The sequence below is a fragment of the Pinus tabuliformis genome, chromosome 3_2 (assembly GCF_031772625.1).
Source record: "Pinus tabuliformis cultivar Carrire ecotype Pingquan chromosome 3_2, CPIR1, whole genome shotgun sequence".
In the NCBI taxonomy this organism is placed as follows: domain Eukaryota; kingdom Viridiplantae; phylum Streptophyta; class Pinopsida; order Pinales; family Pinaceae; genus Pinus; species Pinus tabuliformis.
The window spans coordinates 1,133,266,909-1,133,285,001 of NC_142302.1; the positions used below are offsets into that span (position 1 = coordinate 1,133,266,909).

Sequence of the window (18,093 nt, forward strand, 5' to 3'; positions counted from 1 at the left end):
AGCAACCTTTCAGCGTGCCAAGGACATCGCCTTCCACGAAATCATCGGATAGAGCATAGTGGTATACCTCGATGATGTGAATGTGTTCTCAAGAAAACGTGAGGACCACATATGCCATCTGAAGAAAAATTTTGAGCGATGCCAGAAATACAGAATTTCCTTGAATCCTAAAAAGAGCATATTCGCAGTGTCTGAGGGGAACCTTCTTGGACACATCGTTGCAAAAAGTAGGATCAAGGTTGATCTGGACCAGGTTCAGACTATTACACAAATCCCTCACCCAGCTAACAAGAGAGCGATGCAGTCCTTCTTGGGAAAGATAAAATTCCTCTGGGAGTTCATCTCGGATTATGCGCATATAGTCAAGCCCATGCAGGACATGACCAAGAAGGATGCAGTCTACAACTGGGGAAAGAGGGAAAAGTATGCATTCACCCATATCAAGCAGGCTATTGCAGAAGTGTCTGCACTCTATAGCCCAAACTTCAAAAAGGACTTCCTACTATACACCTTTGCCTCCAATAATTCGCTCGCTACAGTACTCACTCAGAAGGACGAGATGAACGACGAACGTCCCATCTCCTTCATGAGCGCAAGCATGCAGGGACCCGAACTCAACTACCCCGTCGTTGACAAACAAGCATATGCAGTTTACAAGGTGGTGAAACACTTCAGACCCTACTTGTTGAAGAACCACTGCATAGTCTACGTCCCTCACCCAGCAGTCTGCACACTACTCGTACAACAAGAACTGGGTGAACGACATGCGAACTGGATGATAGGCTTGCAAGAATATGATCTTGACATCAAGCCAATTCACACAGTCAAAGGTCATGGGCTTTGCAGACTCGCAGCTGAAGTAGTACACATGCAGGAGGAGGAAGAAGAGCTTTCTAGCTAGGAGCAGGAAATTGAAATGTATGATGTAGTGTGAGCAACACCCACTGAAGATGGAAACTCTTGGTACGCAGATGTGCGCCAGTACCTTGAGCACGACACTGTACCCTCTCACTTTTCCATCAAATAGAAGAGGGCTTTGTGTCTCAAAGATTTATCATATCAGTCGGTGGATGGAGTTCTCTACATGAAGCACAGCAACGGATTTTTGCTCAGGTGCCTGGAGGCACATGAATCAGAGAAGGTACTACAAGATCTGCATGATGGACCCGTCGGGGGTCACTTTGCGGGAAACACCACTGCACACAAAGTTATGCGAGTTGGTTTCTACTGGCCCACATTATTCAAGGATGCACACACTTACGCCTACAAGTGCCCGGTCTGTCAGCGATGCACAAGCAGAACACGAAGATCAGCAGCCCCACTGCACCTTGTTCCAGTGACCGAACTGTTCCAACAATGGGGCTTGGACATCATTGGGGAAATTTTCCCACATTCATCAAAACATCACTGCTACATTCTGACAGCAACTAATTACTTCACGTAGTGGAAAAAAGCAATTCCGCTCAAGCAAGTGAACGATGAGGAGGTCACCAGCTTCCTCCAACAGAATATCATCTCACGCTTCGGCGTTCCGGTATTACTTGTTTTTTATAATGCAACGTACTTTTCATGTTTGAAACTTTATGATTTTGCATTAAAAAATGGTATTGTGTTGAAACACTCATCTAAATACTACCCACATGGAAATGGTCTCGCAGAATCCACGAACAAAAACCTTATCCGCATAATCAAAAAGATTGTTTACTCTAAGCAGCGCAACTAGAATTTTTCCCAAACGAATGCATTATGGGCTAACCGCGTAACACCCAAACCCTCTCTGAATACCTCACCGTACTTCCTAGTTTATGGTAAATAAACCATCCTACCACCCAATATCTACTTGCCTACACTTTAGCTATCTCAAGAATCCCAAGGCAAGCCTTGCCAGCTAGTTCAGCGTAGGATGGATACACTCCGCAAGCTTCAGGAAGAAAGGATGAAAGCAAAAGAAAAGTTTACACTCCACAAGAACTGTATCAAGGGATGGTTTGATAAGAAGTATGCAGGGAAAGCTAACTTCGGTGTTGGTGACTTGGTTTTGAAATGGGATAAATCCCATGAAGACAAAGGCAAGCACATGAAATCCCAGTCCCTATGGATTGGGCCGTACACAATCCATGAGAAACTTGGCCCACACATGTATCATCTGCAATCACTTCATGGGAAGATTGACAACCTTCCTGTCAACGACCAAGATCTCAAACATTATTTTCAGTAGGTTGGGTCGCGCCCCACACCATGTACATAGTATGATTACTGCTTATTGTCTTCACTTTGCTTGATTTGCTTACTTTTTTTATTTTTTCATTTTATTTGGTTTGCTTGATACTTTTCTATTTTCGTTTTCCAGAAATAAGTGCTGCCATCTACTGAGTTCTGGATTTTGAATGAGTATGTGGTTGAGATATGAAGAGACTTGTGAAACTGCAGCACTTGGCCAGTCTCGTGTCCGTCGTCTCTGTGCTTGGTTATAAACTTCGATCGATGAAGTCTTGACGGAAAATACGAGCCGTCTGTTAAGGGAGCTTTGGTCCAACCATGAAACTTTGTCCACTCTAGGAAGCCCCATGCTTGTACTCAGCTTTCTGCTCTGTGTGTTCAAGCTCATCCAACTAGTAGAAATGGATAAGGGGAAAATCTAAACGAGCAAACCTATGTCAGAGGTCTTACATGCTTCTCTAAAGGAACAACCTCTTCTGCTCTCAATAAGTCAGGATCCCTCTTCCACCCAAAAAATAAATAAGTGCCTATGCACATTCCTCTTAAAAAAAAAACAAAGAAGAGAAAGGCTTCATGTGTAGAGAGGTGAAGCATGCAACTCTAACAGGGTATTCACCAGGCTCGCTGATAGTGGAGAAATGTTTGTGTTCCTACGTGACTCCGTCGGGGTACTATCCAGGCCTGCTGGAAGCGGAGCAACACGAGAGATGAAAACTTATACTCTGAAAATCTTCAACTCACGAGTTACCCTTCCCAATTTCGAAACATTGTGATCAAGCTGAAATTTTGTTGTGTTTCACTGAGTTGGAAAAAGGTGAACCATGTTTGTCCATGGAGTAAGTAGGGAAGTTGAAGTAACCCGCTCAGTGATTCAATACTCCCCAAAAGACCAAGGCCCTGTGTTGTCAATGAACCAAAATAGAGAAGCTGGAGTTCTACCAGTGTGTCGCCAAGTGTTGTAGCAGCTACAAGACCCTCCAAAAAAAATTTGCCCACATTCAATTTCGAAGCCTCCCTTGAGTTTTTATTTGATGTTTGCATGCGCTCGGGTTCACTCTGTGGGCTCGTGTGAGTCTTTGTACCCACCTTACTTGACCGTTCAACGTGTGTATTTTGCATGTTGGTAACAATGTCTTTCTTGTGACCATGTTCTAGTAGTACACAAGGTCTTCGCTTTGTGTGTACATATTGTGTTCGCTATGTAAACATTTGTCGCACTCACATACAGAATCGTATACACTGTCGCACAAGTGTCATCGCGATCGTCCAATGATCAATCACAAGTGTCGCGCTTGTCGACTTTCACCGTCGGTCAGTCATGTTGAGCATATGTGTTTGGATGGTTTGATTCGTCTCGTAGTTAAGTCATGTGAGTGTGTGTTTACAAGGCCACGTATGCACATTTTCACTCGCTCACACACTTAGTCTTTTCGTTGAAGTTTTGACGAACAGGTCGCCCTCTAACAGCCGGACCTTCACCCCACCATTGACTCTACCGATTGTCACCCAGAAGAATGCAGAAGCACCCATCAAGCCATTTTCAAGTTGCGATGCCCACAAGCTAATCAATCAACCCTTCTACTGGTCAACCAGAGAGTTTGACCGAGCAGTCCCCTGGGATTAACTCCCCTCAAAATTGCGCAGAGGATGTAGACCATGCCCGCTCCGTTGACTGAGAAAATTGTGTAGACAGGCCAGACAGGCACCCAGTGCCCATCCCTGTCTCCCCCAGAAAATTGCGCAGTTTTCCCAACCAGCCCACTAGTCAGTCAGTCGGCTGCTCACCCGGAAAACTATGCAGATTTCATGAGCAAGCCCTCTGCTTCCCAGTAGTCCGCTCAACTCAAAAACTACGCAGAGGTGGTCAGCAGATCAGCTTCCCAGCATCAGTGCAGTTTTTACCGCCAACAGCTGCCATCTCCCTCCAGGAATTCCGCAGTTTTTGCTGCCAAGCTCCCACAACCCGTTGTCAGCTCCCTCTAGGAACTGCATAGTTTTTTCTACCAAGCTCTCCTTGTCTGATCCCTCTAAAAATTGTGCATATTGTGCCTGCCCAATCTTCCTGCAACCCAAATTGTTCCTCCTAAAAATTGCGGATAGTCACTACCGATCCAGATTGCCCATCACCATCTCCCAATGACTTCTGTGCAGTTTTCACCAGCAGTGCCTGGAGCCCGCATCCCAACTCGAAACTTGCCTCACGCAGTTTCGTAACCTTGTCTTCTCTCCTAGTCACCTGCATCCGAAATTATCATGCATCATGGTAGACTAGGAGTTTTATCGATTTGATGTCATCTCGTCATGAGTGACTACAGATACAGGTACACGAATAAACATGGTGCAACAACGGATGGGATGAACAAGGGGAGTACATGTAAAAGGACATGTTCATGAACGGACAAACAAACGATGCATGCCAAAGATGTGTTCGCGGATGGACGGATGGACGAACATGCAAAGATGTGTTTGCAGACGGACAAACGAACGAACATACACTTTTTGCGAACGGATGAACCCGTCAAGCATGCCAACATACAAGCAATGAGCAACGTGTGAATGCAACATCAAGCAAACCCAAAAACCATCGAAGACTCTGCGCACCTTGCCATGCGGAAGTGAAGTTGTGACACACCATGAGGACATCCATCACCCAACAACACTGCAGCTCGACATGCACACCAGCAGCAGCACGAATGTACCAACACTGTCATATTGAGTCTTGTCATGAGTCATGTCGTCCACACCACTAATGTGGGCCATATTGTTGATCAATGTAATGTAACGTGGAAGTATAAGAGACCCACTTGTCATATGAAGAGTCATGAAATTTGAAAGGTCATGGAAGTCAAACAGTCATGAGGGAATTTTGCTGATTTGGGGTAGCATAGGATATGCTCTAGCCACACAATTTGGTGGAGAGGTTGGGGCACATGAGATCTCCAATACCCAGAAAGGGTTTGGGCAGATTCTAAACAGATCAAAAGATATTAAAATAGTTAATATTTTTAATGGAGTCCCTAAGTTTAAACTTAGGGAAAATAAAATATTAATGTGCATTAATATGAATATGTGTTAGAATGGTCCAAAAGACATGGATCAAGCCAAATATAATCTTAGTCGTTGATTAGGGACTTAATCTCGGTCGTTGAGATGTCAACAGGAAAAGTATAAGAGGAGGTTTGAGGGTCACTTAGAGAACACACCAAAGTGATCAGTCATTCTATTCTCTAGAGCGAGGTTTGCTAAGAGAGATAGAATCAGTGATCGGGAGAGCAGCTGAGGGGCATTGAGTACAGAGAGACAGAGAGGCAGAGATAGTGTCGGGATAGCAGTAGAGCAGCCAGAGAGAGAGACGCAGGAGCAGCCAGTGCTCATGCAGGGCCACGCAGAGGCAGCTAAGTGTTGCGTAGAGCACCAAAGGGGCCAACGTAGCTGACGCAGGGCCAACGCTGGGCTAGGAGAGGCTGATGCAGTCCAGATTGGGCAGACGTTGGTGTTTCAAGGGCAGATTGGTGCTGAGTAGCTGCCGGAAGGATTATCCAGGGTTTTAGCCAATAGATTTGTCTGAAACGGAGAGGTATTACTGCTAAGGAAATTCTCTGTTGGGTAGGCCAGTTTCGGCACCCAGATTGTACTCTGATATTTCTTAATAAGAAAACCCTCAGATAGTTGCACCGTTTTCCCGCATTGGGTTTTTCCAGGGACATTAGTCCAAAAATAATGGTATCGTATGATGTGTTTGTTCTTGTTTCTTTTAGTTGCTGATCTGTAATATGTTGAGCATGCACTAGTGTTTATTTTTAGTATTTACATTATAAATAACTTGTTAAGGAAAATAACAAGTAGGTAGGAATAAATACCCCCTCATTTGTACATGCAAAGGACTTTTTCACCTTGGCTTCTCCCACATAGCCTTGAGAGTCTGTAATCTTTTCTTTGAGTAACCAGTGTTTATAACACCCTGTCCACGAGGTTAGTGACGTTTGGTGTATCGATGTGTATTGAAACTTTCGCTTAATTCGGAAGTCTGCTAATGGGCCAGAATGTTTTCACACATGTGTTGTAACTATTTGTAAGATTCGTCTTGAACATTTGTAATACATGTTGCTTTAACTTGTGTTTCACACTCGGATTCCTTCAACTGTTCTAATACATATATTAATGAAAATGTGTTGTATAAGTTGTTAATGTTGTCCTACCCGTGTTGGTTACCTCCCAGACATTAGACAGAACTTTTCACGTAAACTTGCTATAACGACCGTCGCGCTCGCGCGGATTGCCCGCTGAGTGTTGTATGTGCTATCTTCCCTTGTGTGTTGTGACTACCGCATTCGTGTGGCTTCCTCCTCTGGAAGTTGCACACGTCGTGGTGTGTTGTCTGTTCCTAACAAAGTTGGGTTTCCTCCCATCTTATTTGGGACTCACTCCCACCCTTTATCTCTTCGGTGAAAGAACCTTGACACAAGTAACACTATCAATCACTAGGCACGCGAACATCACTACTCGAAGACAAAGCATACCACTCTCTTGTGCTGAAAAGCAAGAGCTAAGGCAAACATTTAAGATAATGGCAACCGGGCCATCATACCAAATGAGACTCCCACACCAAACGGTGTGAGGTCTAGTTGGGACTTCATACCAGGGTGATCCCCTGAATGTTGGCGGGTCCAGCACTGTCAATAGGTACTCAAAGAGTAAGCTAATCCCAAAAATGTTGCAATAGTGAGATCGTGGCAAAACCAAGAGTAAGAGCAAGACCTCTAACATGGGAGGCATGATGGTTGGGGCTTAGCTTTTTCATGAGTCATGGTGATGTTTTAATAGCCCTTCACTTAGAAAAATTATTATACATGAATATATCAAATGCAAGATGTTATTTACACAAGTGAGCATCTTTTAAAAATGGATTGTTTCATGCATTTGACGCCTGCATTATTGGTCTTTATCCCAATAAAACTAACAATACTAATTCTTCCATGATAATCACAATTATAATTTGGTTGTACAAGATATAACACAAAGATTGAATACCTTACAAGTAAAATTGATAACTATTATACAAGGATGAGGAGAAATATTTGTATTTATTTGAAAAGAAGGCAAATATCAAATCTACTTTTCAATGTATTTTATGTTTTACTAATTATGAGTGGTAAGTTAGGGGAAGTTAGTGATTTATGTCTTTTTTGTGTTGCTTTTAATTTTTTCCATTGGATTCAAATATAAAAAATAAGTTAGAACTTACAACAAAATCTTTCAAACGTCTTATTTCAAAAGTATTTAGAAAGGTACAATGGGACCAAGTTGATTGAGAAAGAAAAAGTAATGTTATTCCCCACCAAAGTTTAATTCCTCAAACACATGCTAGCCTCTCATAAGCTGCCATGGTTAAACAAACAATTAGGTGTTGTTAATGATAATGTCCCTGGGCCTAGCACTTATTGGATCTTTGCTTTGGTGTTGATTGGGTGGCAATAAGAGTTAAAAAAGAATGCCCAAAAAAATTGAAACGGGTAGTGTTACATTGTTTCTCAAAGAATTTCAATTGTTATATTCATCTTAAAAGTGTGTGGATGCCACAAATGAGTAGAACTTTGTTGGACATGCTTTCTTTAGTTTTTTGCTATCATAAAACAACTGGTTAATATTATTGCTTGGACATTTAAATGAGAGTTTTAAAAAATGAAGGTTAGAGAAGAATAACAACCATGCATGTTTATAAAACTCTTAAAACTCTCAATAACATTATTTTTAGTTGATTCCCTTTTTCAATATGATACATTCTAAAAGGGTTTGATTACGATTCCTTTTTCATTTAATGGTTAATTTTCCATGTTGATTATCATGGAAGAGAACCCATGAAAAAAATGATATGAAAAATCAATATTAATTTATTCCCTTACAAAATCATAGTTGCTCCTTTTTTTTTCAACTTCAAGGTCCATATCCTTGATTGAGTTGGTGAACACAATATTTGTCACCATGTGATATGAGTTTGTGAACACAATATTTGTCACCATGTTGGAAAACCATTTTTCTATTTTTTTGTTTCTTCTCCTTGATAGACTTATAGAATCCTTAACATAAGATGTATTTCTAAAAATGACTTATGCTTACTTAAATTTTGTTTTTAAACTTTATCAAAAATTTCAAAATTTCTTCATCATTTATAAAGAGGTGTCATTTATCGAGGCAACAAATTTGTTTGAACAGTGAAAAGTGACTTAAAAAAAATGAAAATCTCGTAGTAGTGTTTGAATCGTGTTTTTGACGCTGGAAATGGATTCAACACCATCAAAAACCCTTGTAACACCCAAAATCTTGAAGTTTGATCACTGTAACTTAGATTTACAAAAAAATTCTACCAGATTTTATCAAAATCTTGCTAAAATTTTCATAAATTTCTAAACAAATTTGAAACCTAATTAGACTATGGTTTTATAAAATCCAATTTTAAATAATAATATAAAAATATGGTATATCTCTTAAAATTTATAAAAACTCTAATAATAAAAAATTAGAATATTTTTAATACAAATATACCAATCAAATGCAGCAAGGTGAAAATCCCTACCCAAATTAAATTTAAAGTTAAAATCTCTCCACAGAGATCAAAGGTGGGTATTGAGTTTCACACATTATTAACATATCTCCCAAACAAACCATTAAAATTTAAAATGATTAATACATTTTTCATTTTAAACATAATTAAATTTTATAATGAAAAATTAAGAAGTGTATTGGTAAATGTAAGCTTGCTTTAAAGAAGGTTTTTCAAATTTGAAAACTTTTTAATATGAGTTTACGAGCCAAACCATAATCCTTAAAGTAATCATGCAAAGCATAACAATATGATTTTATTAATGTTCAACCCATCATTACAATATACTCATAGATTTAAATGGAAAATAGAAAACACAAAAAACTAAGTCTCTAACTAAAGTGAAATATGTAGTCGATAGAAGATATAAAAGAAAGCACAAGTATAATATATTTTCGGTGCTAAAACATGAAAGGATCTCAATCCATGTTGGTGTGTGTTATTGAGTACTTGTGAGGGTTATATAATATAATATAATGTCCTCATTAGAGTCATCAATAATTGTGGAATATATAATATAATATAATGTCCTCATTAGAGTCATCAATAATCAGTGTACAAACAAATAATATTTTAAGGAGTGGCGGGGATTAAGAGGGTTTCACCATATGATCTCGCGAGTCAACACAAGAGTAAGGGAGTTCAAATCTTCTAACATCCAAGGTTGTGGGAAAGCAAAAATTGATAGAGCTTTGGAACTTTGGCTGTTCAAGTAACTTTGAGGGATTAGAGCATTAGATTGGGGAACCAATTTTTGAGTTATGTGGAATTGGTTTGTATATTGTATTGGTGGTGTATATTCAATGTCTAAGAACAACATTCTCTATCCATGTAGAGTAGGTTGATCAATTTCTGATGGAAAGGGGGTCGAGAGGTAACATAAGGTTACACCAATATGAAATCTAAAGTCTCATGAATCTATATTCATTGATTATTGCCCCAATCAAACAAGGAAACTAAGAAGTATGAGGTGATCTCATTGGAGGCATCATTGGGACAAGACATGTAGAGACCGAGAACAATGTTTAAATACTTCCCTCACAAAGAAGGAAAAATATATCTAGTTGGCGTATTAAAAAAAGTTAGAGAGGGAGCTACCCAAATCAAAAAATAGGTATTATTGTCTCCCTTTTATCTCTCATGGTAGATGGGGCATTGGAAAATAAAATGCTCTTGACTCTTTGGATTTTAAAGGTGGCCTAATTAACAAACTCTATCTCACCATAAGAAGTGGTGATTTGTCTAAATCCAGGGTATGTGGGAGTTCACCCAAAACTCGCCTAGTGGGATTATGATTGCATGCATATGATGTTTGCATTTGTGTGAAGATCAGGTGACAAAGCCATCTCTCAACTGGAGAAGGTGCCTAGTGTAGAAGGCCATCTACATATACTTTTACAAATTTCCTCTTTGTTATCTCAATTCTAGGCTTGCTTGAATGGTAAGAGGTGACTTGGGGCATCTATGAAGTCCTTGAAAGGGGAACAATGGTCTATAGTGATGCCCATCACTAAAAAGTAAGAGAGTTGTTAAAGCTTTGAGAGACTTAATAAAATTAACATTAAGTGTTCCTAGGGCTAGCGAAGACAATTGTCTCTATGGAATATAGTACTAAGTAGGGATACATGTTGAGTGTGGAGGTAGAGTTCCCCCAAAATGTTGACTCTATAGAGGATTGAGATTGGTTGATAAATCTCGTCAATGAAAAGAGGTTGGGCCTTGAATTCCACTTGAACTATGCATTGGGGAGAAATTAACTTGCATCAAATGATGCCCATGAGGAGCCTCTAAACTCTTTAAGATTTGGAACAATCACCCTAAAAACAAACTCAATCCCTAGAGGTTAGACCTACAACAATCTTGATGATTATGTCCAAGAAATGCATATTGGATGAGATATCCTAGATATATGTAGTGGGGTTAATGATTGTGTTCAACAAGTGCATCTTGGACTAAACATCTTAGAGATGTTTATGAAAACATCATCTCTCAAGAAGAGAAAGGGAGCATTATCTCTTATTCATTAAGGGTTGGAGTGCATTTTGCATGTTGAAACTAGTTCTCATGAATTAAATCCCAAAATACGCGTATACAATTGATCTTGACCCTATGAAAGTAGAAATGATAATCATATTACACATGTCAATCTTGCACAATATCCTTTTAACCAAGAGAAATGACAAGCATTGAATCAACCTTCTTAATAATGAAGAATCCAAGGGAACAAGAATGTGAAGCTTCAACATGATGAGTGGGCACCAAAGCCTCCTTGAAAGTCTTCATGAGTAAATTATAGGATGGTAAACTTCCATGGGAGAGGATTTGAGTGCAAGACGGGAGGTTAAAGTTGCCATCAAAGGTTGTAGGGGAGATGAAGAGGCGGTGTAGCACTACCACCCAAACTAGGTCATTGCTTAAGTAGAACCAATGTAAATCTATCTTAACTCTTCGAGCATTGATAGATATTAAATTATTTGAGGTAAAAACATTTTCTCAATTTGCGCCCTAAAAAAAATTTTCACTTGAAGGGATTTGATCTCTATTGAAGCTTGATAGATAAGTAGTTCAAATGGATTTATGTCGATAGACTTCTTTTTTTTCCTCAATTCGCTAGGTAATGTGAGGCTTGAGATGATTGCCATGCCTAACCAGTGACTTGAGTAGCCATGACCCAAGGGCATCTAAGCCATCAAAATCACTTGGGGATCACATCTGGGCTGAGCCACACCAACCTTTATCATTGCTATATTTTTTCCTATGGAGTGTCAAACTAGTGAACTTTACACCAATAAGTGCCTTAACAAAACACCTTGTTACCGTCTACTCTATGTCTTGTGAACTTGATAGAAAAATTTTAAAAAACGTCTTCCTTTTTCCAATTTAATTTGTCAACCTTAATTTATTTTTTTATAATAACTTAGTTGTAATATATCAAATTCATTGAAAACTGAAAACCAAACTTATAAGTAAAAATCACAGAGATTAGAATTACTTCACAAATTTTTTTAATCATAAAATAGATTACAATATCTTTGACACTCTGATATAAAATTTAATATGTATATATTTAATAATTATATTTACGCCATAACCCGTTCCCTCTGAAATCAACTTTGCTCTCTGCCTACATGTCATTACTTTGCACCATTAGATTAGACGGAGGATTGAGCCATGTTGCAACTCCCTAACCGCCTGAGCGCAAATTTGATCCTCCAGCGATCCATGGACGGAGCCAGAGACACAGAAATAGCCCATGGACGGAGCCAGAGACACAGAAATAGCCCAGGGCTGTTACCAGCCAGAGCACATCAACCAGCAAGGTCGCGGAGCTCGAGGGGAGATATTCTGATACTGAATGTCTCTGTGGTACGAACATTTTGTGCATAGTTTGTTCGTAAAGAATCTGTAGGTAATAACCGAGGTGCGGGGAATTAGGATGGTTAGTGTCTTCAGTTATTTCTATCACGTTTGGGAACCAGAATCAGACGAAGAAGTCACATGGTTCAAAAATTGGCGTGATGAGGTTTTGGGAAACTCTCTGAGGAAGTTGGTCGACCCTAAACCATATTGTTTCAGGAAGTTACAACTTGTTGCAATTGACGATCCTCATTTAAAAAGCACACTGAGGAGGTTAGAGTCACCAAACCTGATATGGCTACGCTGGAACAACTGTCCCTTTTCTTGCCTGTCTCCCTGCATTCCGATGAAGAATATAAGGGTTTTAGAAGTGGTATGAACCAAATTGAAAAAACTGTGGCAAGCAGAATCTCAAGTTAGGGCTAAAGACAATTTTGTATTTATTCTTTTTTTTACTTTGCCGCCCTAATTTATGGTAGATTGTTGCTGCAATTGCTATACTAGCACAAGCTCTCGAATGCATTTGAAGAATTTTGTAGATAAAAGCTATCATCTCTGTATTTTTCTTACTGTTGAAAGATGAATATTGCGTGGCAAGCACCTCTGGAGTTGCGGGAGCTACATGTTTATGCCCCTCTTTCAATGTTCCCAAAGTCCATTGGACGGATGAAGCACATCGAAAAGATTGTGGTGTACCAAAGTCACACCAGCCTCTCAAGTGAAACAAGCAACCACGGATAAATTTGGGAATTTGGAATAAATCTCATGGTACATCAGTGATCACCAATTTTATAAACTTTACAAATACAAAGAATAATTTTTAGGTTTTCAAAACTCAAAAGCATGGCTGGCCTGCAAAAGAGAATTAATATGACATTTCTGTATGGTACTAATCTCCAGACTTCGTATTTTGTTATGGTATATTGACTTCTTAGAAATTCAACAGAATGGTGTGGAGCCAGAATTCTTTATTTATATTATCTATCAGAACGATTTTCAATGGATTCACATACTGTTCACATTCGAACTGGATATCCGCATTGTGCGCCCACAGACATATCGTAAAGGGGGAGAGAATGGAGCCTAGATTTTCGCATTATTTGGCTGTGTGATGAGACCATATTCTTTTTCTGAAAAGGTGTTTTCCCATTTTAATGCCCGCCATGTGATATCCTCTCTGCTATCTTTCTCTTTTCAGTTCTTCACGGGATCTACATGCAATTTGTAATGAATTGATTCTGAGTTTTATTTTCCAGATTCATCACATTGAGATTTTTTTGCTAAGTTTTAAACCTGTAATTCATTTTCGGAAAAAATAAAATAAAATCTCCTAATGAATTATTTGAAATGATCCTTTGAACAGATTTTCCAAGTCCGCAGATAACTCGGGATTGCTGGGAGCAAATTAGTACACCAAATGAATAACTTCTTGAAACCAGATTGAATCTTGATATTAATTAACGCCACACCATCAATCCTTCCTCTGGTTGTGAAGATATCTGAGCGGGCTTCGCCTAGATGGGTGGTTTGTCTGCCCCCACCACCCACTAGCCATCATCTGCCCAATACCAACCCATCCACTGCTAAATTTCTATGATTAGCTCTTTCAAATCAGCTACAATTCTTCTGGTTGACAATCCCATCTCTTTCCATCAACCACTTTTGACACGACTGGTCTTGCATCTGCCACTTCTTCATTGCTTTAAACTTTTTGGCTCATAGTTTATGAAGAGTAAAGTAACAGCACCCACCACCTTTGACCCAACATATACGTGTTAAAAAGTAGGATAATAGGTTTAACCCAACCTCTATACGATGTTGGGTCTGTCTGTATCTGCATGCTATATCAGCTTTTTGGAAAAAACTTGCAGAACTAGATAGAATAGTATACTCCATAATTGCCATGATAAGCAATGTCAATGAGATGAGATTTAGTTCCATCATTGCCCAATTACAGCAACTTCCATCTCAATAAAGCAATTATTGTGGATCTTTGGGTGAAAATTGTATGAATGGTGCTTGACATTGGAATCAAAAGCTGTGGCTGCTAAGTGTCCTATGAGATGGGAGACCACTGCACAACACTGGTGGTTTGCAACACCTTTGGATTGGGCAACAGCCAATGGATACTTTGATGTTGTGAGAGAATTGCTTAGTTTCGATGGAAATCTTCTTATCATGCTCACATCACTAAGAAGAATTAGAAGGCTTGAAGCTGCGTGGGAGGATAAGGCCACCTCCATTGATGCAGCGAAAGGCCGAGGCCTTGTGGCCAGGGAACTTATGGGGAGTGTGAAACAAGTGATGGGAACAGCCTCATTGATGCAAGGTATGGTGGGTGGTTGCTCTACACTGCTGCTGCTGCAGGGTATGTTGAGTTGGCAAGGTGTCTGTTGAAGAGGAAGCCATTGTTGGTGTTGGGAGAAGGAGAGTATGGAGTTTCTGACATGTTGTATGCGGCTGCCAGAAGTAAAAATGCTGAAATATTCAGGGAAATCCTTGGGCTTGCCCATGAGATCAAGTGTCTTGGATGCGATCAGGAGGACAATGCAGCAGTATATGAGTCTTCCCCTTCATTTGAGATGATGAGCAGGGCTGTTCATGCTGCTGCTAGGGGAGGGAGTGTGGAGATTTTGAGAGAGCTTTTAAAAAATTGTCACGATGTTGCCTGGTACAGGGATAGTCAAGGCTCAACTGCACTGCATTCTGCTGCAAGCAAAGGTCAACTTGAGGTGAGGTCTCAAGATATTAAGTTTAACATTTCGTCTAGCCTGAAACAGTATTTTATTATATCAATGAAATGGATTGCTCAATCTGTGAACTTGCCTACGAGCAGTCCAACCTGTGCCTTATATGAAAGGTCAGGACTATTGTCAAGAGTAGCCACAGTTTGGAAACTATAGGAAATTTTAAGGGAGTTTTGGGCATAGAGCATGAAATATTAATATGACTGAAGGACAGTTGTATCTTCTATGACCTGCCACATCTTTTTGCCATTGTTATTTTGCTGCATATTTTCTTGATTCCACGTGGTTGATTTTGACTTGGTTTGCTTCAGCTGTGTGTCTCAACAGGTTTCAAACTGTAGAGATACTACACTATCAAGGAGAGATGGCAATGAAGTTAAGGGAATGCTATACTCCTGACACACCATAGGGAATGAATAGTATAAAAGATAGGGAATGAATAGTATAAAAGATGATCACCTCATTAGGTTTTACGGGTTTGTAGGGTTAATTTAGTCATATAAGCTGTACCAGGTTAGATCCATTTTAAACATGGATTTATCAAGTGTCAAGATGGATGAAATCTTTAGAGGTGTAACCTTTTTAAATTTAATGAAAAGTTTTGTACCTCAAGGGATTTGATCCTTCTGAACAGTGGAACACTTGACAAACTCAGCACTAAGATGGATATAGGCTAATGTGTGTATGCATACAGACATGTATGTTGCTTTTAATTTATTGATGAGGGATTTTAAATTCTGTTATAATTTTTTTAATATTATATTTGGCCAAACTCAACTCAATTTCTATGATTAGCTCTTTCAAATCAGCTACAATTGTTCTGGTTGACAATCCCATCTCTTTCCATCAACCACTTTTGACACGACTGGTCTTGCATCTGCCACTTCTTCATTGCTTTAAACTTTTTGGCTCATAGTTTATGAAGAGTAAAGTAACAGCACCCACCACCTTTGACCCAACATATACGTGTTAAAAAGTAGGATAATAGGTTTAACCCAACCTCTATACGATGTTGGGTCTGTCTGTATCTGCATGCTATATCAGCTTTTTGAGAAAAAAATTGCAGAACTAGATAGAATAGTATACTCCATAATTGCCATGATAAGCAATGTCAATGAGATGAGATTTAGTTCCATCATTGCCCAATTACAGCAACTTCCATCTCAATAAAGCAATTATTGTGGATCTTTGGGTGAAAATTGTATGAATGGTGCTTGACATTGGAATCAAAAGCTGTGGCTGCTCAGTGTCCTATGAGATGGGAGACCACTGCACAACACTGGTGGTTTGCAACACCTTTGGATTGGGCAACAGCCAATGGATACTTTGATGTTGTGAGAGACTTGCTTAGTTTAGATGGAAATCTTCTTATCATGCTCACATCACTAAGAAGAATCAGAAGGCTTGAAGCTGCGTGGGAGGATAAGGCCACCTCCATTGATGCAGCGAAAGGCCGAGGCCTTGTGGCCAGGGAACTTATGGGTGAGTGTGAAACAAGTGATGGGAACAGCCTCATTGATGCAGGGTATGGTGGGTGGTTGCTCTACACTGCTGCTGCTGCAGGGGATGTTGAGTTGGCAAGGTGTCTGTTGAAGAGGAAGCCATTGTTGGTGTTGGGAGAAGGAGAGTATGGAGTTTCTGACATGTTGTATGCGGCTGCCAGAAGTAAAAATGCTGAAATATTCAGGGAAATCCTTGGGCTTGCCCATGATATCAAGTGTCTTGGATGCGATCAGGAGGACGATGCAGCAGTATATGAGTCTTCCCCTTCATTTGAGATGATGAGCAGGGCTGTTCATGCTGCTGCTAGGGGAGGGAGTGTGGAGATTTTGAGAGAGCTTTTCAAAAATTGTCACGATGTTGCCTGGTACAGGGATAGTCAAGGCTCAACTGCATTGCATTCTGTTGCAAGCAAAGGTCAACTTGAGGTGAGGTCTCAACTCTCAAGATATTAAGTTTAACATTTCGTCTAGCCTGAAACAGTATTTTATTATATCAATGAAATGGAGTGCTCAATCTGTGAACTTGCCTACGAGCAGTCCAACCTGTGCCTTATATGAAAGGTCAGGACTATTGTTAAGATTAGCTACAGTTTGGAAACTATAGGAAATTTTAAGGGAGTTTTGGGCATAGAGCATGAAATATTAATATGACTGAATGACAGTTGTATCTTCTATGACCTGCCACATCTTTTTGCCATTGTTATTTTGCTGCATATTTTCTTGATTCCACATGGTTGATTTTGACTTGGTTTGCTTCAGCTGTGTGTCTCAACAGGTTTCAAACTGTAGAGATACTACACTATCAAGAAGAGATGGCAATGAAGTTAAGGGAATGCTATACTCCTGACACACCATAGGGAATGAATAGTATAAAAGATGATCACCTCATTAGGTTTTACGGGTTCGTAGGGTTAATTTAGTCATATAAGTTGTACCAGGTTAGATCCATTTTAAACATGGATTTATCAAGTGTCAAGATGGATGAAATCTTTAGAGGTGTAACCTTTTTAAATTTAATGAAAAGTTTTGTACCTCAAGGGATTTGATCCTTCTGAACAGTGGAACACTTGACGAACTCAGCACTAAGATGGATATAGGCTAATGTTTGTATGCATACAGACATGTATGTTGCTTTTAATTTATTGATGAGGGATTTTAAATTCTGTTATAATTTTTTTAATATTATATTTGGCCAAACTCAACTCAAGTCAGTATTAGACATGAAAGTTGAGCATCTCCTTCACCTGGACTGGACTCCTTATGGCTTTGTAATAATATTTTATAAGTGGTTCATATTAGTAGGCCTTGGTCTGGATTAAGGTTTGTCAATTTATTTTCATAACCACAGAGTTTTCTTGTAATATAGAGCATTATTGGACAATTATATCTTTTATATTCATTGTGTTTTAGCTCGGAGGCATTGTACCTTATATTTAGGCGACTTAGTGCAGGCAGCCACATAAAGTGCCCACATTTAGGGCAGGCAGTGTGAGACCCATCACTTGGAAGCAGTGTGCTTCTTTTGTGAATCTTGTGCATAATTCATGATATTTTAACTATTTTCTGAACAATCCACAAATTTCTTTTTATTAGGCTATATTCGGTTGTACTCACTGTGCTTGTGCAGTTTTGCACATTATAGGGAATCACTTTCAGTAATCTTCTC

At 39.5% G+C, this 18,093-nt stretch overlaps 1 protein-coding gene across 1 annotated transcript; it reads left to right on the forward strand.

Moving 5' to 3' along the window:
* The first annotated feature begins 16,178 nt into the window (after positions 1-16,178).
* Positions 16,179-17,818, forward strand: LOC149184695 (uncharacterized). Its single transcript, XM_089417667.1, has 2 exons — positions 16,179-16,853; positions 17,187-17,818. The coding sequence occupies exons 1-2, from the start codon at positions 16,179-16,181 to the stop codon at positions 17,214-17,216; spliced, it is 705 nt and encodes a 234-aa protein (XP_089273793.1). The 3' UTR covers positions 17,217-17,818.
* Positions 17,819-18,093: the final 275 nt, after the last annotated feature.